General features: G+C 40.4%; 1 protein-coding gene across 2 annotated transcripts in view; it reads right to left on the reverse strand.

Annotated features, from left to right (window-relative positions):
* Positions 1-411: 411 nt before the first annotated feature.
* The window catches only part of SAMSN1 (SAM domain, SH3 domain and nuclear localization signals 1), a 417,718-nt gene continuing 394,271 nt past the window's right edge, over positions 412-23,858 (reverse strand). For both annotated transcript variants that reach the window (XM_090060064.1, XM_090060072.1), the window contains 6 exons: positions 23,314-23,469; positions 20,788-20,899; positions 17,234-17,385; positions 15,844-16,050; positions 10,977-11,127; positions 412-1,700 (listed from right to left, as the gene is read on the reverse strand). In XM_090060064.1, the coding sequence (XP_089916190.1) occupies positions 1,501-1,700; positions 10,977-11,127; positions 15,844-16,050; positions 17,234-17,385; positions 20,788-20,899; positions 23,314-23,469 (978 nt within the window). In that variant the 3' untranslated portion in view covers positions 412-1,500. The remainder of the gene's footprint in view (positions 1,701-10,976; positions 11,128-15,843; positions 16,051-17,233; positions 17,386-20,787; positions 20,900-23,313; positions 23,470-23,858) is intronic.

Below are 23,858 nucleotides of genomic sequence, written 5' to 3' on the forward strand. Positions count from 1 at the left end.
CACAATAGCCTTTTAGAGCAGTTTCTTCCCAGAAGAACTATATACTCTGAAACCAACATGACTACCTCCACAGTGGCACAGCATTTACTGATGGCTGCACAAGCCCTTATTTTCACTTCCTCATAACTCCTACAGAAATTGTCTTTTGGGCCTGGAACTTTCCATGCATGGTCTCATCCACATTTTCATTTGAAGTTGTCAGTAATCTAGTGGAAACTATTTAATGTAAATATAAATGCCTTAAATTATGAAAATTGTGAGACTAATAGGTGACCAGGAAGTTGTTCCGTTGATTTGATACACAGATCATGCATGATAAAAGAATGCTCAGTGGATTTGTCATCTACAATGTTACCATTAGAAAGTACAGTCTTTCAGAGCTAATGTCCAGAATAAAAATGAAATAATTGATAAGTTGCTCAATCACATACTTCTGTTTATTGTCAATAGAAGTACTTTATGAAGAAAACAAGAAATTAAATATCTATTCCAATATAAAATACATAGGGAATAAGAGTTTACTGTCAAATGAGGGAGAATGATATATACTTACGCATTAGCTATTGGCATTTGTACATAACCAAATACATTTCTGCTAACAAATGCTAGACTAAGCACAAGAGGAGGAGGTTCACAAAAACAAATGAAAAAACTCAATTGTGGATATCCATTTGGTGAAAAATAGCTCACTTTCTTTTCACAATGTTCAGAAAAGATGTGAATATCTAGGGAAGATAACAGCATGTAAAAAACTCAGTGTGCCATGTATTCCTGAAGGTTATTGAATATAGATGCCCTGATTTTGATTTCCCCTAAAGTTCTTTTGCACCATTATGACAATGTGTGAAGAGGTTTGAAACTGGCTGTAAATTACTTTTAAGCCTTTTGTGAGGCTCTTTAAGGCAGAGTTGTATGAAGCAACTTTAACGTAAATGAGAATCAGGCCTAATATGTTCAACTGCAGAAAATCAGTCTGTTCACCTTTCCATTATGATGATGTATTGATGAAAAGCATGTTTTGTACAAAAGCAAACAAACACACATCAGAAAATAAAAAAGGATACAGTGTAATTATTATTTAGCATTTAAAATAATAAATATGTATACTATGTACAAAGATCTGGAAGTGAACATATCCATAACTATGTGCCACTCACTAAAACCACTACCTGTTATTATAGAAAATGCATTTACTGTACATATATATATAAATCTATTTATAAATATATAGCAATTATTTCACTTTCTCTTCGGTCAATTGTTCAAGGGTTAATTAAGAAGTAAATCCTTGGGCACTGTTCTCACCACCCATTAGCTTTAGCTAGGCAATGTCCAAACATTGAATATAGTCTAAAACACAGCATTTCATGTGGAAATCCTAGGAGGATGTTCACTGTCGAGGACATTTTGCAGTCTACTGCTATGCTGCCACACTAACAAATTAGCTTCACGTATCAGCTAGTCATATCTGCAAAGCTGCAGAAAAGCACACAGACAGAATCAGTTTGACTCGGTGATACTGATTGTCTGTACTAATTTGGATAGGGTTTCTGGATCCAGCTCTTCTTTACCATTATCTGAATTTTCTGATGAGATGTAACAGCCAGAGTCTCTTGGACAGTCATTTAACTGTGACTTGTCAAAGCTCAGGTCAGGGCTTAAACTCAGGGGCACTTTCTGATTTTCATGCTCTTGTTCAGCTGTAAAAAAAAAAAAAAGAAGAAGGATGTGTTATAAAAGTATCTCAAGCAAGGGTCTGATAGCGATTGATCTTGAAGTACTGCAGACACTGAATGGGCAACACCACTGTGCTCTTAAGTATGTTCTCTGTATCTGTTAGAAACTGAAATCTTAGAAATCAAAGCACCACGAATTTTTACCACTAGATGATGTCAACAGCCCCTAAACTGCTGTTCAGCTTGACCTTGACCCTGCAAAGTGCAATATCTGGTTCACAAGTGGATACTTGAGCCCCTGCTGAACTAATTGCAGTTAATGGGACTGTGCATGGGTTCTGCTTGTTCACAATGTATTGAACCAGGAGTCTACAGCCTACAGCCCACAAGCCAGAGGTGGCTTCTGAACTGAATGTATCCCACAGTTCAGGCAAACTGCATCACTCTACAGCCACAGCAGCAAAGGAGATGTCCCAAGGGTCCTAACACCTACCAAATTCAACTTAGTTTCTCTGCTACAGCAGAGAAGGCCCCCCAGGATCCTAGCACCTGCCCTTTTCTCTCTATTCCTCTTGCAGCAGTCTCTGATCATCATGGGGTGTGGGAATGTAACTTGGGATAGGTTACAGGCAGCAGCCAACTGTGGGAAAAAGGTTGCCAAACCCTGCTTTGAACTATTGTGGTTCAATATAAGCTAGATTCTCTCCTCTCCCTCTCTTTCAAAGCTCCTGTAAAGATCCAATCACTACCATGTAGCATTTTAGTTCACAAAGCAACCTCAGTCTTCTGTTTTATTTGTAATGTAATGTATGATTGCTTCTGTAATTCTAGACAATAAACCTCATAGAGTAGGAACCTTATTTTCAGTACTTGGGTCCAGTACATGCCATCCAAATGCTAAATCTTCAAAAGTTCTGAACTGGCATAAAAAATGAAGTGGCTTGGGGGGTGTGTGTGTGTGTGTGTGTGAGAGAGAGAGAGAGAGAGAGAGAGAGAGAGAGAGAGAAGGCACAAAAAGGCAGCTGTAGAAAACTCAATGAAAGCTTTATGACTCCTGTCTTGCCTTCTGAAAATCTGACCCAAATTAAATAGAAGTAACTATCTCCTGCAAAACATTTACCCTTATTTAACATTGCTGTATTCTGAATAATCTGCTAGTGAATGGCAAAGGCGTGCAGCTTTAATGGGAAGAGTGTAAACTGATTTCTCAGCAAATCACAGCCTCAGGTCTCCCTGACTGTATATGTCTCTGTGCCAAGAATTTGATATACATCATAAATAAATATCTCATTAATAAGATTTCCTCTTTTTTGGCCAGAAATTACCTGCTGTTTATTCATAGCAAATTTCTTCATAATACACAACATTTTCCACTCATTTCTAATCTTCCTTGAGGCATTCCTTTTGGTCACTTGTGACTTCAAACATTGGTTGCTTTCCAAGAAGAAAGCAGGCCTCAGAGGAGAGAGAGATAGCTTTTCACCAAATATATACTCTCCATGGAAACTCAACCTTTATTTTTTTGTTAAAGAATGCACCTTTATTCCACTTAGATGGTTACTCTGGGGTAAAATAATTATCACTGAACCTTCACTGCTGACACACATGAGCACAATTTAAACTGACCCAAAACAATTAAGAGGATCATCAGTGCAGAGAGAATGTGACACACATAGTAAAGCAGACTGAGGCAAGGGCAAATTAATCATGAGAATGATGGGTGAATTGTTATATGTAATTAACAAAGTTCCATTATTTCAATTAGTGCTATATTTGTTAATGGTGACAGCTTTACAGTGCAGATGCATACTGTCTATTGGAGGTAGAGTAGATTATGGGTACTCATAGACTGTCCTTACTTGGCATGCGTCTATCATCAGGCTGGAGGCTAGAGTGTATTTACAGTGTCTTTCACTGAGTTATGAGGACAGACTGTGGCTTAGAAGGCAAAATCCCTCCTGGAAAAGCCAGATGCATAAAGAAGATTCATAGATTCATATGGTTTAAGGTCAGGAGGGGCCAAAGGATTAACCTGTCTGAACTCCTGTCTATTACAGGCCAATAACTTTCACCCAGTTATACCTAAAATAAGCTAAATCACTTGTGTTTAACTAAAGTGTATTTTCAGCCATGATCTGAAGTTGATGCATTTCCCTTTGTACTTTGTTACAGTAATATATCACTTTTGCTGTTAAAATATGTGCCTAATTTCTCATCTGAGTTTGTCTAGCTTCAGCTTCCAGTCTTTGGTTTTTGTTATGCTTCTCTCTACTGAATTAAAAAACACTTCAGTATTGCATGTTTTCTCCTTGTGAAGGTACTTGTAAATCAGTTCACTTCCCAATCTCCTTTTTTGATCAGCTCATGTGATGGAGTTCTTTAGGTCTCTCACTGAAAGGCATTTTCTCCAGCCCCTGAATCATTTTTTGTGGCTCTCTTCTGCACCATCTCCAATTTTCCAATATCCTTGTTAAAATGTAGGTAGCATCCCATATTAATCTTGCAAATTCCACATACAGAAATGATACCACCTCCTTATGACTAACTCATTACTCCCTGTCATAGTTTCTTCAACTACTCTATAATCATTTAGTCTGAACTCGTGTGTGCACATAGATCATAGAACATCACCTACTAATTTCTCCATCAAGAACATAACCTCTGTTGGAGGTATGACTTATCCTTTAGAAAGCTGTCTAGTCTGGATTTAAACAACTCAGGAGAGGGAGAATCCTCCATCTTCCACTATTAATGGATAATTATCCTCATTTAAACTGTGTACTTTTGGACACATTTAACTGGTATCTGTAACTCTTTCAACTAGTCTGTCATAACAAATGTAACCTTTTTTCCTTGCTTGTTATCATACTGAGCCAAATTAATGACTAGCATAACTCCAGTTGTTCCAGTAGCATTACACTAGGACTTCTTGGTAGTAGCAGGCTGGATTGTTGTTGTTTGTGACATTAACTTTTTTTAGTAATCTTGTAACCAGTTCTAGAAATAAACAAGTCTACTGGGTCACTGAGCACAGAATTCACTATGCTATGGTATGAACCCTCTTGAGTTGCTGAATTCAGAAGGTCTTCTTATTCTTCAGCTGTAATCCCATGATCAGCTATAATGCAACTTGCTGATGCTTTTATCAGCTTCTGTAGAATCATCTGTCTATTCTGCCTTGTAGTGACCTAAACGTGTTAATCTTGTTTACATTCTCAAGGTCAAAGTGGAAGCTCTGTCTGTTTTCTCTGTCTTTTTCCTTCACGTAGAAGAGAAGATACACCGATTGCTGGCTGCTTAGTATGTGAGTGTGTGCTTCTGTGTGTGCACATATACATATTTGTGCATGCACATACATACACATACACACCATTTTTACTTTTCTTCAGCTTTCTTTCCATTAGCTGTGTTTGTCTGTGTAAATAACTTCCAGTGCACAAAGGAATCATGTGCTTTTTGTATTAATGGCTTCCACTTTAGTTGTCACAGTGACAGACATACACATTTGGACTTACATTTCTTAAAGATGAAAATATATGGCTGATTATTGCTGCTGTTAGCTTTTTGTTTGTCTGCTGTTCATAGGCAACTTTATAAGCAAATTCTGGCCTTAATGACAAGCAAACAGTATATTGGAACGCAGGCCCTCTGTAGCTCAATCAATGAAATATCTTCTGACAAGTAAACTAAAAAGAAAGTTGTCAAGAAAAATTAAATGGAGCTCTGAACAGCTACATTATTACTAGAGCTTGTCAAGGAATGCCAAATATTTTTCACATAAAATGTAGAAAAAAGTAAAATTTGGGAGGTTTTTTTGGCCTAAATTTTAGATTTTTTTGGATGAAAATAAAAAGTCAACTGTTTTATGTTCAAAAACAGAACATTTCAGAGTACAAATTTGCTTGTAAAAAGCCCAATTTTAGTATAAGTATTTTGGACAGAATTTTTTTCACCTACCTATATCATGTAATGAATGCAAAAATAAGCTCAACAGGAACCTGAGCATTATAAATAGAAATAGATGCAGCGTACAACTCAAGTTGTTCAGCTTCACAAGGAGAAGATAGGCTTATTTTTCTCTCTTGGTTTTTTTTACCTATTTCCTCTGAATTTCCTGGTCTAACACATACATGTTCAAGCTATCATTAAAGGTAAGTTTGTAGGCTTAATCTTGTTAGGATGTCAGAAGAACATACAATGCACAAGAAACAGAAATAGATAAAAATAAAGTACCGTTAAATGTTGCAGAATCATCAGACCTCAATATCTTATCAACAAATGGAAGTCATATTATTTTTCTACAGTAAAGCCGTTTCATAGAAGATAAATAGTTTTCAGTCAGTGTTGTCTAAGATATGGCCAGCAGAGTCTGAGATATGCATCAGTTTGACACGTATATTCTTGTACTACTTTAGACTGTGGGATGAGACTAAAAGTACTGAAAAAATATTAGGTTGTATGCCTTCGACAACAGATGTGTGATAAACCTGTACTGCTTCACTTTATACTTGGAAATTACTATTATTTATGTAGCTGCCTAGACATGCATGACACTTTACAGAATTGGTAAAAGGACAGGTCCCTCCAGAAAAATCTTAGTCTAAAGCTCTGACTCAGTCTAAAACCCTGATTCTACAACCTATGCTTAAGCCCATTCTTATTCAGAACATGCTTAAGTTTCACTAACTTCAGAAGAGCTGCAGCAATTTCAGCCTGTTAGAGACCTAGTGGCTTTATGAGTTTTGCAAAATTACAGATGTTCACCAGGGTTGAAAGAGAATCTGCAGCTAACAAATGTTAGTCATGACACTTCATGCACTAGAAGAGGAAGTCCAAATGCTATAGAGTGGTTCCCAACATTTTTTAACTCAAAACACCCTCACTGAACTTGAGGCACTCCTCCATAGCTTTTGTGAATTGAGTGGCACCCAAGAATGCATTTATATATTACAGTAAGTATTTCCCTATGGAAGGGCAGGGCAAGCAGGGTGGGGAAGCAGCCAAGCAAGGATAAGCCTGAGCCTGTGCTTATCTGCTTATCTCCTCATACATTGCAACACTCTTCAAAGAATCTCATGGTACCCCAGGGTGCCACAACACCTGGATTGAATATCACTGCTATAGAGATACCTGCAGGAGAGTAGAAGAGAATGCTCACAGACCTGGGAAGAGCCCCGCAGGGCAGATGACACTGCGCCGGGGCAAGATCTGGCCTACAAGTTGGGGGTTGAGCACTCCTGCCCTAAAACATTTGGACATAACACATCATACTAGGACTGCACAAACTCAGGAAACCTTTCATTTAAAATCTGGACGCTTCTTGAGATCAGCTGATTACAAGTTTCAGGGGGGCTGCACTACAGTACAAAAAAGTAGAAATGGCTCAAGCTCTGTGAGAATGACAAGCTTTGAACTGCAAGTATAATAGATGTCATCAGTACTGCCTCACACAGCTTAAAGAAAGAGCATTATGTTTACCTAGATGACTGTTGAACATGTATTTTAGTGTCCCTAAATGCAATTGCTGTGGCTGGTAAACAGATTACCTTGTAGCTGTGGGTAATTATGCTGCTCACTTAAGCAGGGCAAAAAATCAATTTTAATTAAGAAATCATTTGTGTTGGATTGAGTCATGTCCATTTAGGAAGAAAATATTGAGCTTGGAAAGTTCATTTCAGATGTTAGAATTCACTTATAACAATTGTGCCAATCTTTTTACACCCAGTTTTCCAATTGGCTTTACTCAAGCTCAAGGATGTCAACTGACATGACCAAGGTCACAGAGTGAGTCAGATTCTAACGCTTGAATTTACCCACAAAGTCATCTGGGCTCTCATTCTTTTTTTCTAGCCACTTGCCCAGTTGTCCTCTATGGAGGTTTATCAATTTAAGTCTCTAATAGCTCTCTGCTTTAGAAGTATGATATCACATCCTATACATTACAGCTCTCTCCCATTAGTCAGATGACAAACATTATGGTGCAATGGCAATCAGGGAAGGTAAACTTGATCACCATTTTCCTGGGTCAGGAGATCACCTCTATTTAGGAAATCATTCAAGCATATGCTTAATTTTAAGCATACACAAGTCTTATGGAAGTAAATGGGACTTTGGCAGGTGCTTATAGTTAAGTGCATGTGTAAGTGCTGTCCTGAATTCTAGTGTGAGTGTTTACTATTCATAATTTCTGGGTACATTCTTAGATTGAATTCAAATACTATAAAATTGACACTATGTATCCAAAGCTGATGTGAAGAAAATATTTATCCCTTCCCTCCATCTAATAATGCAAACATCATCACAGGCTTTGAAACACGGGGCACTTTATAAGATTTATTGTTTTTATTAACATAACAAACAACTTCAACTGTATGTTAGGGGACAGATGTCCTCAGGAGCAATATTTTGCCTACAAAGCAATGACATATAACAGCAAAAAGCAGGGATCACATATGGATAATAAAAATTAATTAAATGTAAGGGACATGCAGAGATCTTGCCCGGTCATACCTTACATGATCGTTACACTTTTAGTGGCATGGGAACATGCTGAACATGCTAAAAATAAAAGGAACTTGAGACGGACACAATTTGGTGCCAAGTTCTTAAAAAGTTAAGAAAGTTAAAGCAGCCTGAAATACATTTAGGCTTATACTGCTTTAGGATTATAAATAGTAAAACGTAAGTACACCATATCAAAATAGGTTTTCTTCATGACCACGCTGACTTGTGAAAAACCCTCATGCTTTGCTCTCATGCTGCATGCTGATACAAAACTCTTTGAACCCCCCCCGCCCCCCCCCCAACCCTAGCATTTTCTATTCCTGTTTTTTTCCTGGTTAAATATTGATGTTGTAAAATGCATACCATAAAAACAGAGGTGTAACCATCCAGTTCTGTACCCTGGGCAGTGGCAACACATGGTGTGGGGGCAGTGGTCAGCAGAAACAGGGCAAGCTAATCAGAGGTCCACTGCTGCAGAGGGAGATGTTGCCTCTTTTTCTGTTGCTTACACATGGTGAGTCGTGACTTTAAAAAACATTTTTCGGCAAAAAAAGAAGAGGCACCATGGTTAACCCTCTCGGGCACCTCCCCACTGTAGCTCCCTGCTTCTGCCAGCTGCTGGCCCTGCACCATGTGCTGCTGATACCCAGGCAGTGAACCCTGTCACTGCTGCTCACCACTCCCTGCTGCAGGGACCAAAACCACTGCATGGGCAGGGTGGGAGTGTGACACACCCCCTGACTCCATTCTTCCCCTCACCTCCTCCTTAGGCAGCATCCACGGCTTGTGTCTTGCTTACACATCTCCTGTTAAGCTATTGTATACAACATACAGAATACAGCAGCCAGTTATCAAGCTATACACATGCACATGCTGGCGTGCATGCACAGACACACACACATGCACAAAGTCAGATTAAAGGGACTGGCAGCTTGCCACATGTGAATACTACTTAGTCTCTTCCATAACCACTGCTTGGAGTTCTCAAGCACACTCCTCCTTACTTCAGTCTTGCTTTGGTAGTCTCCTCAGACCCTCAACTGACAGACACCATTGAGTAGAAAGAAGTTCTGATCCTGATTTCCTTCCTTCATCTGGTCCATAGAGAGTAATGGTGTTTGCAGAAGAGGTTGTTTGAACAACTCTTCTTGCCAGTTCTTGTGAAACCTCTTTCCTTTCCAGTAACTAACTGGGCAAGGAGAGACTGCAGGGGCACAGGGAGTCAAGTACAGAATAGGAGCGAGGGTCCAGAAAGATCAAAAGAGGGTGTATGAAAGGGAGTGCTGGGAAACTAAAGGCAGAAAGCTGAGGGGAGCTAAGATAGCCATTGGGGTTCTCAGAAATTCAGAGAAGCAGGGTGAGAATATGAGTGCTTATTTAGGGTGAAATCCTGATTAACTGAACTTAATGTACAGTATATAGGTGTACGTGAAAGATTATGAGAGAGGGAGAGAGAAATTCACGCCTCTTCTCCAGTCAAGTGACAAACTAGAGAGATGCAGATAAGCTATTAGTCTTTTTATGAGCTGTAAGAAATCCCCAAAACATCTATGCATGGGTTTGCATTTTCAGGTCCCATTTTTGATTCCAGATAATCCCCAATTCAGACTGGACACCTGATGAAATGACTGCTCAGTTAAGAGTTAACTGCAGTAATGACGAACAAACTCTGAAGGCAGGGTCAAGATGAAAGTACAAATGTGGGCATGTTTAGCCAAAGTTTACAGGAACTTGATCTGAACTATTTTGGTTTAGAAATCAGGCTGGAGCTATCACAAGGACAGCATGTCTCATGATGTCTTGGCATTTCTACTTCAGGTGAAAGTGCCAAGCAATAGAAGAAAAAAAATGGCAAAATACATGCATGCACACAAACAACAATCAGCTCTCTGAATTTCAAACAACATTGAGGTTAGGTTCTTTGTGGGTTTAGCCTGCTCAGGAGCTTTTATTTAGTCTGCAGATCAGCTTCTATTTTATCCAAACTGTTCTTCGTTAACCCTTACTAGAAATGCCAGTAAATGTGGTGGATAGGGACTGAAAGAGGAGAAAAGATGTGTGAGAAGATGAAGTTGAAGTCTGTCTCTTCAGGGGCCGTATCTACATGAGACGCTGACTGCACAGTTGTTAACTGTGCATTTATTTAGTACTTGCATACACAAGTACTAAATGACTGCGAAGTAATTGGAGTTACTGTAGCATCCCCAAGCAGCTTTTTGGTAGTGCTGACTGTACAGTAGCTCATTATTACTGCGCAGTAGCTTGTTAGTGTTGTGCAGTAGCATCACATTGTGCTTCATGACACGCAACACTAATGGGCAGTAGCAGCATCTCATGCAGATGCGGCCAGGATCACCTTTCCAACAGTGAAAATACTTTATTGTACTAATAGGAAGTAGCTATATTTTCATCAGGACACTCTCTTGAAACTCAGAAGGTTCAATTTTCTGCTGTACCACAGGATTTTTCTATGACCTTGGGCAAGTCAGCCTCTGTGCCTGAGTTCCCATCTGTAAGAAGGGGATAATTGCATGTATCTACCTCTCAGGGCTGTCATAGGGATAAACACATTAAAGATTGAGAAATGTTCAGATGCTACTGGAAGAAGGATTATTTGTATAATCAGGAGAGAAAAATAGATGTTTGAACAAAGAAGAAAAAATGAACCATGTATCAGAAAAAAGTCTAGACCATCTTCAGACACAACAGCTTATCATTTTTGTTTGTTACTGTAACATGTAACTTACATGTTTCTGTAAGTTAGACCTAACAATGAATGAAAGTTTAGACACTTACTTTCATAGTCTTGTAGACTTTCAACTGCAGACAGTAGCTTGGCCCTGTCTTCTAGGTCTGTAATATTCAGCTCAATCAGGTGGCTCTCTTGTAGATCCTTCAAGTCCTCCAAAGTCTCATAGCCATTTAGCAAGAGAGTTGATGTGTATTCCTACAAGTGGAAACCCAAACACACAATTCAGTCCATGAACAAGAGAGGTTAGAGACATAACTACAGTTTTATCTCGTTCATTTTCTGTGGACAAAGGACAAAAGCAGTCAGGACCCCTGGAGCACCAGGAACCCCCAACCAACATTTTCTCTGAAGCATCTATAAAGACAGTTCTGTTCCCTTCCTAGTCATGTCTAGGCATCAGGCATCTTAAATTGTGGCACAATCAAATAAATCTAACACTTTACAATCAGATTGGGGTTAGCTTACCAAATACCTATCCAATAGATAACAGTGGACCAGATCATGAGCTTGTATAATTCACTATTTCCTTTTTGACCTTGGTTTATATCAACTGAATATCTGGCCAAGTGCCTATAACTCCCCTAACTTCGTGTTTTACTCTTGTTGGAAATGGAAGAGCTTAAAACTCCAGGGTTTTCTGTTTTCATCAATGGACCACCAGGAACCACAGCAGTCAACCATAGAAGCATTCATTGCATAGTATATGCTATACATGATAAGCCATTTAAAAGGTCATGGAATGAATTTAAGTTTATGGTATCCTTCATATTTTCTAACGAGCTATTTTGAAGTAACAGTTGGATTCTCTGGAAGGGATGAGTGATACAGAATTAAAACCACACTTCCTTAACAGATCAGGGAAGAAAATAAAAAATGTTCAGATCACTAAATGAGAATTTCCACTATTTGTTAGCAATGAATTTTATTCAAATCGCCCCGAATTTCAGTGACTGGCCCAACATCTACAATGGGACAAATCCAAACTCCACATCCAGAGACCCCTCATAATTTAGAAGTGGGTAGATCTGAATCTGTCATTCATAGTTTGGGCCGTGTTTCCAGTTGCTATGTAACACTCTTCCCTTATATTTTCTCTTCAGTCCTCAAGACTAGGGAAAAACAATACACATAAACCAGTTTAAGTGATCAGAATCTGATTTAAACCTGTAACAGAACAGACATTCAGTGCACAGAAACCAGTTTGAAAATGGCTAAAACTGGTTTGAGATAAACCGGGTTGAATGTAGTATCAGACTTAACTGATTTGATTCAAACCGGTTTATGTAATGTCTGTCCCAGACCTCTTGCTGGTTTCAATTAAATCAGACTCCCCCAGCATCCTGGCATGCTCTCTGGGCTGGGCAGGGCTCTCTGCTCCACAGCAGGGCTGGCCCCTGCCCTCTGCTCCCTGGCTACCACTCTATACAGACTGCAGGCATCTGCCTGCTCCTCCCCCCCTGTCCCTTCTGCCTTACAGACACCTCAGCATTGGCTAGCACACCACATCCTGGTTACAGCCTGTGCTGTGGCAGGACAAAGGGAGAATCAACAGGTAGCTGGTAATGTACCTTTGTTTTCTTAATGGGGTGATCAGCACTGAGGTAGGGGTGATAAACACAGTTATCAGTTCCCTGCTGGGCTGCTGGGCAGATAACTCTTCCCTAATCAAAGCATCCTGCTGGGGTCTGGCCATGCCCCCTCAGCACTGTGGAGGGGAAGGCAGGGCTGCTTTAGCACCCCCAAGCTTCTAGCCTGAGCCACTGCAGGTATGTGCCTGCATTTCCTCAGTCCAGAGTGAATATTTTTTCAGTTGGAAACCGGTTCAACCTAGCCAGGTTCGACTAACCTGCAAAAATTGAATCAATTCAGGGTCAGGCTTTTAAATGTCTAGCCCAACTGACTGAGTATGGAGTCAGGGGCTTTGGTTTTCTAGTGTTGGTTCTACTGATCTCTCACTCCATAGTCCTGAGTTACCTTTTTATATTAGTGTGTATGTCCATTTTTAGAGCTTCTAAAGTTCTAAATTTTACCCATGAAGAGCTTCTAAAGGTCTAATTTTACCCATGAAGGTCATGGGTAAAATTCAAGTCACACAAGGGATCAATTTGACCCAATAATATTTCCCTATCTAAACTGAAGTAGGTATAAGTGAGGATTAATTAGTGTTTGTAAATTGCTTTGAAATTGCAAAGTACTTCATAAATGCCATCATTATTGTTTCATATCTATGTTACAATATTTATTCCACTGCTAAAATAGACTAAGAAACAGCATTCAAATTTTATGTACTCAGAAAACAATTTGAGTCCAGCCAGAAAACATTTTCCAGTCATAAAGAAAATGAAGTACAGGTTTGCCATAAACCAAAAAGTAAATACACAATTGGCAGGTTCATCAAATGGCTTTTTTTTAATAGAGCACTTTTATCGGATGGGAAATTTAGTAGCAGACTGACAGTGTGTTAATTCAAAGAAACCTTCTGATGAGTAGCCGTTGTGTTAAAGTGAGACCACAGAGAGGACAGACTCTCAGCACATACTACAGAGGTGACATGAACAGACCCACAAGCAAGTTTTTTTTTTTTTTAATTTAGTCTTCCACCTTTTTCAGTTGTGTTTGAAAAAAAATGACCCATGTTTTCTACTCTATGGATTTGCTTTGGTGTAGTGCCAGAGATGGAAAGGAAAGAAGCAAAAGTGGCTTTAAGCCATATTTGTGTCTCCCGGACCTGGGAGCAGATCTGTGTCAATTCAGGCTACTCTTGCTCTTTGTGCTGGGCTGCCGCGGATGGCAGCTGAGGATTGCAAGAAATGACAAGCATGCCAGCTTTCCTATAGGAATGCCTTCTGCAGTGGTTCGTTACTGTAGGAACTGTAGTTTCTTCACGCATGGGATTCTCAAGTGGCCAAGCTTGTGTACGTGAGAGAAGGTAGGCACCCAAGAAAGAATAAAAAGAGCCAGGTAGATGACTGCAGGACTAATGCACTGTCACTCCTGGTCCCCTCAACTGCAGTGAGTGGCTGCAGGACTAATGCAGCTGCAAGGTTCCTGGTCACTCCTGTCACTTTGGTTTGTATGCTGCCCTAGTGTGAATGTATTCATGCACAGACAAACATCAAAACAATATCACAGTTGTCTTTATTGTTACAAACCCTACCAACATCTGGGGGGTTCGTGGGGTGTCATGCATCTATTTTTGAGTTTGTTTTACTAATCTGGCATGTGTAATGTCTATGTATTGGTAGTGTCAAGCTGTATTTTGCCTTATTGTCCTTATTTTATATGCATTGTGGTATTTGATATAAAAAATACTTCTTACATGCCATAATAGAGTCAGGATTGTCCTATGAAAATAGGGTCACCATATGTTCTGTTTTAGCCAGGCCAGTCCTGCATTTCAGAGGCTGGTTCTGGTCAACTCATAAGGAGAACTATAATGTGTGTCCCAGAAACACAGGGGCACAGGCCAAAGTCTGGCCAGGACTTGGAGTAGTGTGGCACCACTGACTGCCCAACTTGTAGCCCCTCTCCCACTGGCTTGTGAGAGCACTGGGGAGAGTGTCCCAGATTTCTCGGATGATGATCTGAGGCATAGGAACCAGCCCCTTCCAGACAATGATGAATTTACATTTTAAAAGAAGGGGCAGTAAGAATAACATCTGGCTACTCAAACCACTGAGGGAAGCACATTTCTCAGAGCAGGGAAACTAGCAGTGAGAGACAGTACTATGAGGATACTGCATTTAGCTTTCCTCGTGTCTGAAAGGGTGCACATATTCTCCTGGTCTTAATGAGATCAGGAATGATTGCTTCTCTGGCAAATGTGCACCTGTGGGGGAGCATGCAGTGTGTGGGGGGGGCGGGGGGGAAGGAGGGGGTACTTGCACAGTGTGGGCTCCCCAAGAGTTCAATGAAGGGGGAGAGATTTAAATGGCAAGATAAGAAACTATACTGAAGCTTTGCCTTTATGCCTTGAGAGAAAGTTTCTATCTTCAGTTTTCCTGGACTTGGGGAAACAATGGAATCCCTGGGCCAGGAAGCTGAATAAAAGACACTAACAAGGACTTGCAGGAGGTCCTGGACGAGAGGTCAGAGGCAGAAGCTGTTTTTAAACCTGTTGAGCTCAATAGGAACTGAATTCCTACTGAACTGAATTTATGGGCTATTGTTGTTTGTTTATTCTTATATATTCCCGTCTGTATCTCAATATATAGTTCCTGATAGCTTGAGTTTACTCTTGTTTGGGCCATAAATCCATTCTCATCTTCTAACACTTGTTGTCAGTGTTAACTGTGAAGCCAGAACACTTGACTATGAGGCAGTCCTCTTTTTCTGGATGGGAGATCCATCTTTTCCGAGTGCTTGACCGGACAAAGGTGCGATTCTTTTAGCTGGCAGAATCTCCTCTTCTAAGATATGTCAAGGCTTGGGTGAGACCGGTATAGCTGAGGCACCATAGGTCAGGAAGCTGACCTTAGGAGCATCTCGGTCTGTTGTCAGTGGTCAAACAGCAGATGGCAGAGACGGGTTTGGAGCTGAAGGGCATACCTAACTGCATCTTGGATCGGGGCATACCACTGTTATTTATGATTTATCTCATGTAATATCTAGACTTCCAGTCAGGAGCTGGGTCCCCTGGGCCTTAACACAGTATCCACATATTACAAAAAGACAATCCCTTCCCTAAGATCTGTACAAATTAAGAGAATTGCATGCTGAGAATCACATACTTGGCAATGCAAGGAGCATTTCCTTCAACCACTTTTACATGGGTTAGGTAAATGCAAGGATGGAGAATTTTCTGAGCTGCTGGTATTTTCTGGAACTAGTCATTGTGGCTCTAACTACATTAAAAACAAATGTAAAAAAACCCAAAGCATTCCAAACAGAACTAGGAAAGCATCTGCTGACCTGCAGATGGATCCGCTCTAAGAGTTCCTGCAAGGTTTTAGGCTTTGCTCTTCTGCTTCTTCGGTGTGCCCTGATCTTTCTGGGAGCTGCTTCCTCTTCCATAATAATGTCCACATAAATGAATTTGAAATTGCCCACTTTGTTGTTCAGCATGCCAGTCCACATACCCATGGGGGTTTTGCAGATAATGTCGATAATGTCTCCTTTCTAGAGAAATAAAAAAGAAGATGGTGACCAAATGCAGTTGGTTTGTGACATGTGGCCGCTTTACCTTAATACAGCCAGAACAGTGTCACTGCATAGAAGACACTGAGTGGTGGCAACTGAAACGCTCATGAGTGTTTATTAATGTGAAGTAACTCTTCTTGTATAAGGAGGATATTTTTGGTTATTCAAAATCAAAGTATTACAGAGCAACATATGGTAATACTGGCTCTTTCCCTACCCACACCATGGAGTTTAGGGGGCATAAGTACATCCCTTTCTCCTTTGCACAGACATTGTAGCCAGTAGGGCACAATATGATGGGTGGAGATCAGCCTCCATGAGGCTCCTTCCTGTAGTAGTGGTCAGGGAATGGTTGCAACTTTGGCAAGGGAGCATTCACAGGGTATTTTCTCACTGCAGAGCTAACCCAGGCTCTTTCCTGAATTTTAGTCCAAACATACTCCTCACATGGAAGAGTTTCTGATGGCTATCTGGAAGTACTTAAACTCATGCTAGCTAGCTGAACCATGTAAGGGTGTGAGCTGTAGCCTGGCATCTGCTTTCATGTGTGCTGAAAACAACCCACTTGGCAGGGAGGAAACATACTAAATTATTTGAGTACTGCTGGTCCTCCAAAGTCTTCCCATAATTCTCCCCAAGGATGGATAAGTTCTCTCAAACTTGACATAATAGTCCTGGAAAGTTTGAGAGAGGGTCTTTGCACAAAGAACTAACCATAAGTTGTGCCACCAGACACACAGAAGTAAGTGCAAAAACAGCAAGTTCATATTGGGCACATCTACACAAGACATTTACTGTGGAGCTGCTTAAATAGCTCTGCAGTAAAGGCTCTGCATCTATATGTGCATCCCTGTTAGGTTACAGTAAATTAATAAACACTGCCATGGGTTAATAGTTGTAAAAAACAGTAGTATCCTTCAGTGGTGTTGTTTACTGCAGCAATACACATATATATGCTGATGGGGTTGGCTGGCGCATGAAGGTTTCCTGAAGCACCTGCATGCACTGGCCAGCCCCTCTGCAGCACACTGAGCTGAGTCAGAGTGGTCCCCAGCTGTGTGTTTCTGAAAATTGGAAATACAAAAGTTTTCATGAAAAGAACCATTACGTCACAAATACCAGATATGTCCATTCCAGAAAAAAATTTTGATGGTTGTCTCACCTTGATTTTTAGAGAATCAGTATCATAAGGACTTGGAGTGAAGTCTGTGTGTACTTTGGCTCTGCCACAGAACGGTCCAGTATAAGGGACTTCATCATCAAGCCTAAAGCTGTCCCTGTTGCTGGTTCCATCTGAACAACTAGTGACTCCGCCTAGTAGAGAAAAAATACTTAAATCTCCTTTGAATTACTAGGAATTGTTCAATTTCATATACCATCAAAGAAGCTAACATGATAAGACATAAAAACAGTGCATTGCATATAAGTTTGACACATTCCAAGAGCAATATGTTCATTCAATAACCAAACATACTATGAGACAATAAGCAAAATAAGCTAGATATCTTTAACATATTCTGTGTAGTAATCCTTTATAATGATGATGCTAATAGACTGCACATTTTGCTTATGGGCTTGTTGAAATATTACTTCTGTAGATTAATAAGTACTTGAAAACTGCAATTTAGAAAATGATTTCTGTTAAACTTGTTCTGTTTAAAAACAAATACTGTAGAAATGATTTTATTTCATTATAATACAAGCTAACACTTCAAGAGAACCTGCACTGCAGAGGAAAATTTTAATCTTATCAACATTTCTACCCATCATTTCATCTAGGTTGAGCAATATAATATCAGCAGAGTAATTCAGGCAAATTTGAGCAAGCTCTGCAGTATCCCATCCAAATACATTTTTTAGATAAGAGTAGCAGTTTGGAAATGGCTCCCATATACAATTTTCACAAATCATGTTGTAGAAAATGACCATAACATGATTTGGTTCACATGGTGGTTTAAATGTACAGCTATGGCTCCAGGCTGGGTGAACCTACACTTTGGTGTCTGGTCAGGGATCACATGATGAGCAGAACAACATCACAATATCACATCCTTGGAGCCTTGAGAGATGATTGCTCACAGAATGGCAACAAACTGCCTTCTCCAGGCTTTCTAGTGCCCTGTCTAGCCCCGCCTGAGACTGCCTGATTGCAGAATTTTGGGTAAGCCACAGAGGAGGTGCTCCCTTACTGTCTTTTTGTCTTGGCTGAAATCTTCCTTGTGTTCTGGAGAATCATAGTCAGGTTGAGTTTTCCCTTAATCACACATTTACAAAGCCTGTCTAAGGACTGGGGAACAGACTCCTGGCCAGCCAGGGAAGGGGGAAGTCTGTGTGCGTGCGTGAATGCATATGTGTGCATGTTGAGAGTGCATGGGCTTGTAACCTCAAAGGAACCAAAGTAACAGCTGATTTAAGGCCAGCTGCAAATTGTAATGCAACATGCACCAGTTGTATCATTAAATAGTATGCTGGGTTGTGTGTAGACAAAATGACAGGCATGTGTGCACAACACCTTAAAGTGGGCTAAATGCTTTTGTACCGCTTTAATGGTATCTGTGTTAGCACGCCTCGGTGGCATATTGCACATTAATTCCAGCCACTGTAGGAAATTTGGCAGTGTAATGTATCTTAAATTACTTGGGGTGCAGCAAACTAAAATTCCTTCAAGGAGTTTTAATTTGCAGCCCCATCAGTTGTGGCGTGAAGCACCAGGCTCCATGCAGCTCAGGGGCTCTGCAGGAAGCCCTGCAGGCATCCTGGGAAAGCAGGCTCCACTCAAGAAAAGCAATGAGCTTGATCTCCTCCCCCTCCCCACCCCCCTCTTCCGGAGCCTGCCTGCCATGTGTGGGCCTGGTGCTTCCCTCAGTGGCTGTGGTGCCCCCTGGGACCGCCCAAGATGGGTGCCTGCAGGCGGGTGCTGCCGGGGGGGGGGGGGGCAAGAGTTGCCGCTGCTGCAAAAGGAAGCACCAGCCCCAACTCCCCCCGCAGCCCAGGGACCACTCCACCCGCTGGCAGCTTGTCCTCTCCTTTCCACTGGAGAGGCAGGTAAGTCAGCAGGGCGTGTGCATGACACAGGGGTTTAATCAGCCCTAAATTGAAGCAGTGTTTTTTAAAACCCACCACTTCAATTTAGGTCCCCCATTTTGTCTACACATGCCCTTGGTTAATATCCTTCATTATGTTGCTACGTTATGCTACTGGTGAGTAAAATAGGCTTAGCCAGCTAAGCTATCCCATAGTGCTCAGCCCAGTGTAACAATACAAATAACAAATACGTGAAATAATCTTGCAGTTTTTGATTCTGTTGCCCTACTGTTACCATACCAACATTTAGCATTAGTATTGACTGTAGAACCGACGTTTAGCATTTGAACAGCCAAGTGCTTACTGTATTCTTAGCCATTTCTATACTATCTGCCATGTCTATATTGCTTGCTGAGCTCAGAAACATCATTGAGAAGCATGCCCTTATTACTTCCTCTGCTCTGCACCTGCTAGATCCTGGAAACAAGGCCATGTAGCCACTTTAGAATGACCTGAGTAAGTGCCCACAACTACTCGGGGTGATTATTGGTGTGTGTGCTAAAGCAGCTACATTGCCTAAATTTCAGACTTCTGTTCAGGCAAAATGCAATACTTATACTCTCCTCGGTGGTGTGCCAAGACTCAGGTGTTCCAAGAGGCAGTACAGATTTTGAATGTTTGAATCTTGATTGAACCCATCCTGGGATGCTGCTGTGTTCACTGCAGGTCTTTTGTGAACATAATTCCACTGACTTCCACAGAGTTGAATCAGGGATGAATTTGGTCTCATCTGTATAATCACTGTTCTATATAACCTTGTAGTACTAAAGGTAACTCCTCCCCTCCATCACAACTGGCACTTGTTATGTATGCATAATTGACTGTAGGACCTGCAGGTAGATGCCAATCAACTTACTGCTTCCCACTCTCTTTTCTGAATAAGCAAAACCAGTATTTCTGACTAGCTTTTATGGGTGCCTACAGATGTGCCAGGAGACTGCTCCTTTGCACTGTAATTACAACACATTGGAGTAGACTCAATTAATAGTGTCTGCTGAAGCATGGTAATTAGCATACTTCAGCAAGCCTTTGCATCTCATGTATCAGTGTCCCCGCACTTCAAAATGGTGGTGGGGGCACTTTGACTAAAGCTCCTTCGACAAGCTTTAGTTAAAAACCCTGCCACCATTCTGCAGTGCAGGGACACTGATACACGAGATGCTATAGGCTCTTGGAGCTTCTCTAATTAAAGCACCCCCTCCACCCCTGGAGCATATGTAAAAACTCCCATAGTTTTTCATGTCATGTACTTTTATAGATTCATAGACTAAGGTTCAAAAGGATGACAGTGAGAATCTAATCTGGCCTCCTGCATAACAAAGGCCATAGGACTTCTCTGAGTCAATTCCTGTTTGCCCTACAAAATATCTTTTAGAAAACCATCCAAACTTGATTTAAAGATTTTCAGTGATGGAGAATCTAGTACCATTCTTGTTAAGCTGTTTCAGTAGATACTGTCACTATTAAAAATGTGTGCCTTGTTGTTCTTCTGAGTGTGTCCAGCTTCTTATACCTTTGAGTAGATTAAAGAGTTCTCCATTATCAAGTTATTGTTCTCTAGTTCTGACAGTCAATTAATTTTCAATAATATTGAATAAGTCAACAAAGGGGGTTATGATTCTTTTTACTTACTAGATGAGCTTTGGCCACTATAGAGACTATCCATAGAGTCACTGGCTTTTAAAGAGACCTTTTCTGTATGTCCTCCACCTCCAGGATCACTGTCATCTTTGCCTTCTTCATTCTTCAGCAACAAAAATCAGAGGTTAATTATGCTAAGACAGACTTTATATGCATGTTTGACAGGTGACATATTTTGTGCACTTATTTTACTAGTATACATTGACTTGCTAAAATGAACATTGTGCTTAAGTGTTACAACATATTCCTTCATTATGGAAGGAATGACCCAGAGTAGGATCCCACAGTAGGACCTTTGTCCCTTCATGCTGTCTGTGCCCATCTCCAGCTGCTGTGCCCATCTCCTTCTACTGTATTCTCCACATCCCTCTGGATTCATCATAATAGTGAATCTACCACAATAATACAAAAATCAGAGACATACATCATGGAAATTCCCAAGTAAACCAGATAAGATGTTTTCCTGGCTGTTCTGGAATTCCAGGGAAGTGGCAAGAATCTAGCACATGATTTTAGAGCTTAAATGTTTCAAAATTATCTATATTGATAATATGTAATATAAAAATCACAGAAGCAAAGTAGGAAGAAAGCAGCTGGGGATCACTTCGGGGATTCTCCTCCATCTAATGAGGAAGCACAGAGAGAAACTCTAAGAGCAAATGGTGAGAACTGTATGCAACTGCTGTGCCTTGCACTGGAATATCTCAGTCTTGGGCTTTATTAGTCCATTGCAACAGGGGGAGGGCAAGCCAGAGGCACATGGCCAGGTTTAACTCCATGTGATCAGCACATTTTAGCATCAAACTGGCTACTCCAAATCTCAGAACATGGGCACCTTTGCAAAATAAACAGACGTTCATTTCTCTCTCTCAAAATCATATGAGGCCTGAAATAGGACCTCTGAGGTTATATCATGAAATGTCACCTCCCAAATCATAGCTTACAGAGTTTGTCAAAACTAGAAATTATAGCCTTATTTGTCAATCGCTATTTAAGCTGAAGATGATTTCAAACTTAAATGAAACAATGCCCACTTGTCAAAGGAAGTTATTTCTTCATTAATGTTGCATCACACTCTCTACATAGAGTGGTGTCTGGGACGTCATACACTATTTAGGATGTTGCATCAAACATGAAACGTATGTTACGTGACTTATTGTGTCAAGCAAAACAAAGCATTTATGGTATAGGTCAATCCCAGGTTTGGGACTGACTCCCTCTTCCCAAAGAGCTATATATTACAGAAATGAAATATGATTAGTTTCCAGGAGGGGGAATGATAGTTACACTGTTCAACAGCTTTTCTCATTGATTAACCATTGGAGCAATGCTGAATTCTATCAGCTACAGGGGAATTAAGATTGTATGGAACATGTGCCCTAGCACATTCTATTGAATTTCTGTCTTACAAAGAATTAATTTAAGTATACAGAAGGTAAATATGTAAGTTTTATTTCTTTTCTCTTATAATACAAAAGTAATGGATCTCCCAGTGAAATTAGATCTTAGAAATATAAAACTAATAAAAATGCCTTTTTCTTTAATACACAGTACATGATTGAAATTTGGAACTCACTGCCTCAAGATACTGAAAGGTTCAGCGGGTTCAAAAAAAGATCACACATTTGTACGTGTAGTAAAAATATCTACAGTTAAGTTAGATGAGCTAAAAACAGATAGCAGATATGAACCCTTATGCTTCAGGGCACAAAGTGAATCATTAGCCAACAGATGTTAGAAGAAGTTCCTACATCCAGGCTACTCCATTAAATGTCAGTTAAGGGAATTTTTCTTCTGTGGCATCTAGTACTTATCTTAATCATGGCCTGAGTATTCAGTTAGAGGGGAAAAGGGAGTCAGTCCCAAACCCGAGATTGGCCTATACCATAAATGCTTTGCTTTGCTTGATGCAATGAGTCACTTAACGTACGTTTCATGTTTGATGCAACATCCTAAATAGTGTATGTCATCCAAGATGTCACGCTATGTAGAGAGTGTGATACAACATTAATGAAGAAACAACTTCCTTTGACAACTGTATCAGAAAGTCCTACATACTTAATTTAAGATCATCTTTTTCCTGTTTACACTGATGCACACCTACTGGGGAGGATGCAAAGAACCCTCCTCTTTACCTGTGTGACCTCTTCCTCCTACAGAGACACACCTTTTCACTGCCAGCTAAACAAAATATCCCCTTTGTCAAAGGAATAAAGCTCTGTTCTATCCTGGCACTCATGTCTGTGAAATTGTAAGTGTAAGTGCCTATGCCTGTGCCTTTGGCAGTACACATGCATCAAATACACATCCAGGGAGAAAGAAGCGTGAGAATTGTTTTACTGAAATCGAATCATCAACCATTTAAATTCATTATTTGTAGCATATATCTATCTATCTGAATTCAGGTATTACGGTGAGTCAATAAAATGTTATTAAGAAGCAATTAAGAAGTAAGCGCACCATCAACATTTCCACCATATGTTATCAAAGATGTTAAAGGCTCTTCATCATATTTACCATGTCCTCGGAGAGTGCCTTGATGTACTTTTTACCCATCTTTTTCTTCATGGTCAGAGAAATGGCCCGCATCTTCTTTCCCAAACCACTTCCATTTCCTGCCATTTTATTCTGTCCTGCATCTCCAAGGTCACTTATAGTCTCCACCTCAGTTACCTGATTTGAAATTAAAAGAAAAAAATCTGATGTAAGAGCAGGAGAGAATGCAGAGATACTTACGATGCACGTAGGGTGTCTGAAAGTTCTCATCAGCCATTCTTCTATTTCTGAAAGTGCCTGGGGAATTATGTTCATAACACTATGCCTAAGTACTCATGAATATGAGACAGAAAATGCATTTTATGTTACAGTTTGATGCTCACCTTATTTCAAGTCCTAATCCAAGTGAAAATGATGCGTAGTGGTGAGGATATACTCAAGCCACTTGCAGCAAGAGTGTTGCAAAGCAGGTTGCTACCAGGGCCACTGTTGATGATGTATAAGCTTTGTTGACTCTTGCTGCTCTTATTTTTTGTAAATATGGACCTGTCCTTTGCACTGCTCAC

This window comes from Crocodylus siamensis, chromosome 1 (assembly GCF_052110815.1).
Source record: "Crocodylus siamensis isolate JL-2025a chromosome 1, ASM5211081v1, whole genome shotgun sequence".
NCBI lineage: Eukaryota > Metazoa > Chordata > Crocodylia > Crocodylidae > Crocodylus > Crocodylus siamensis.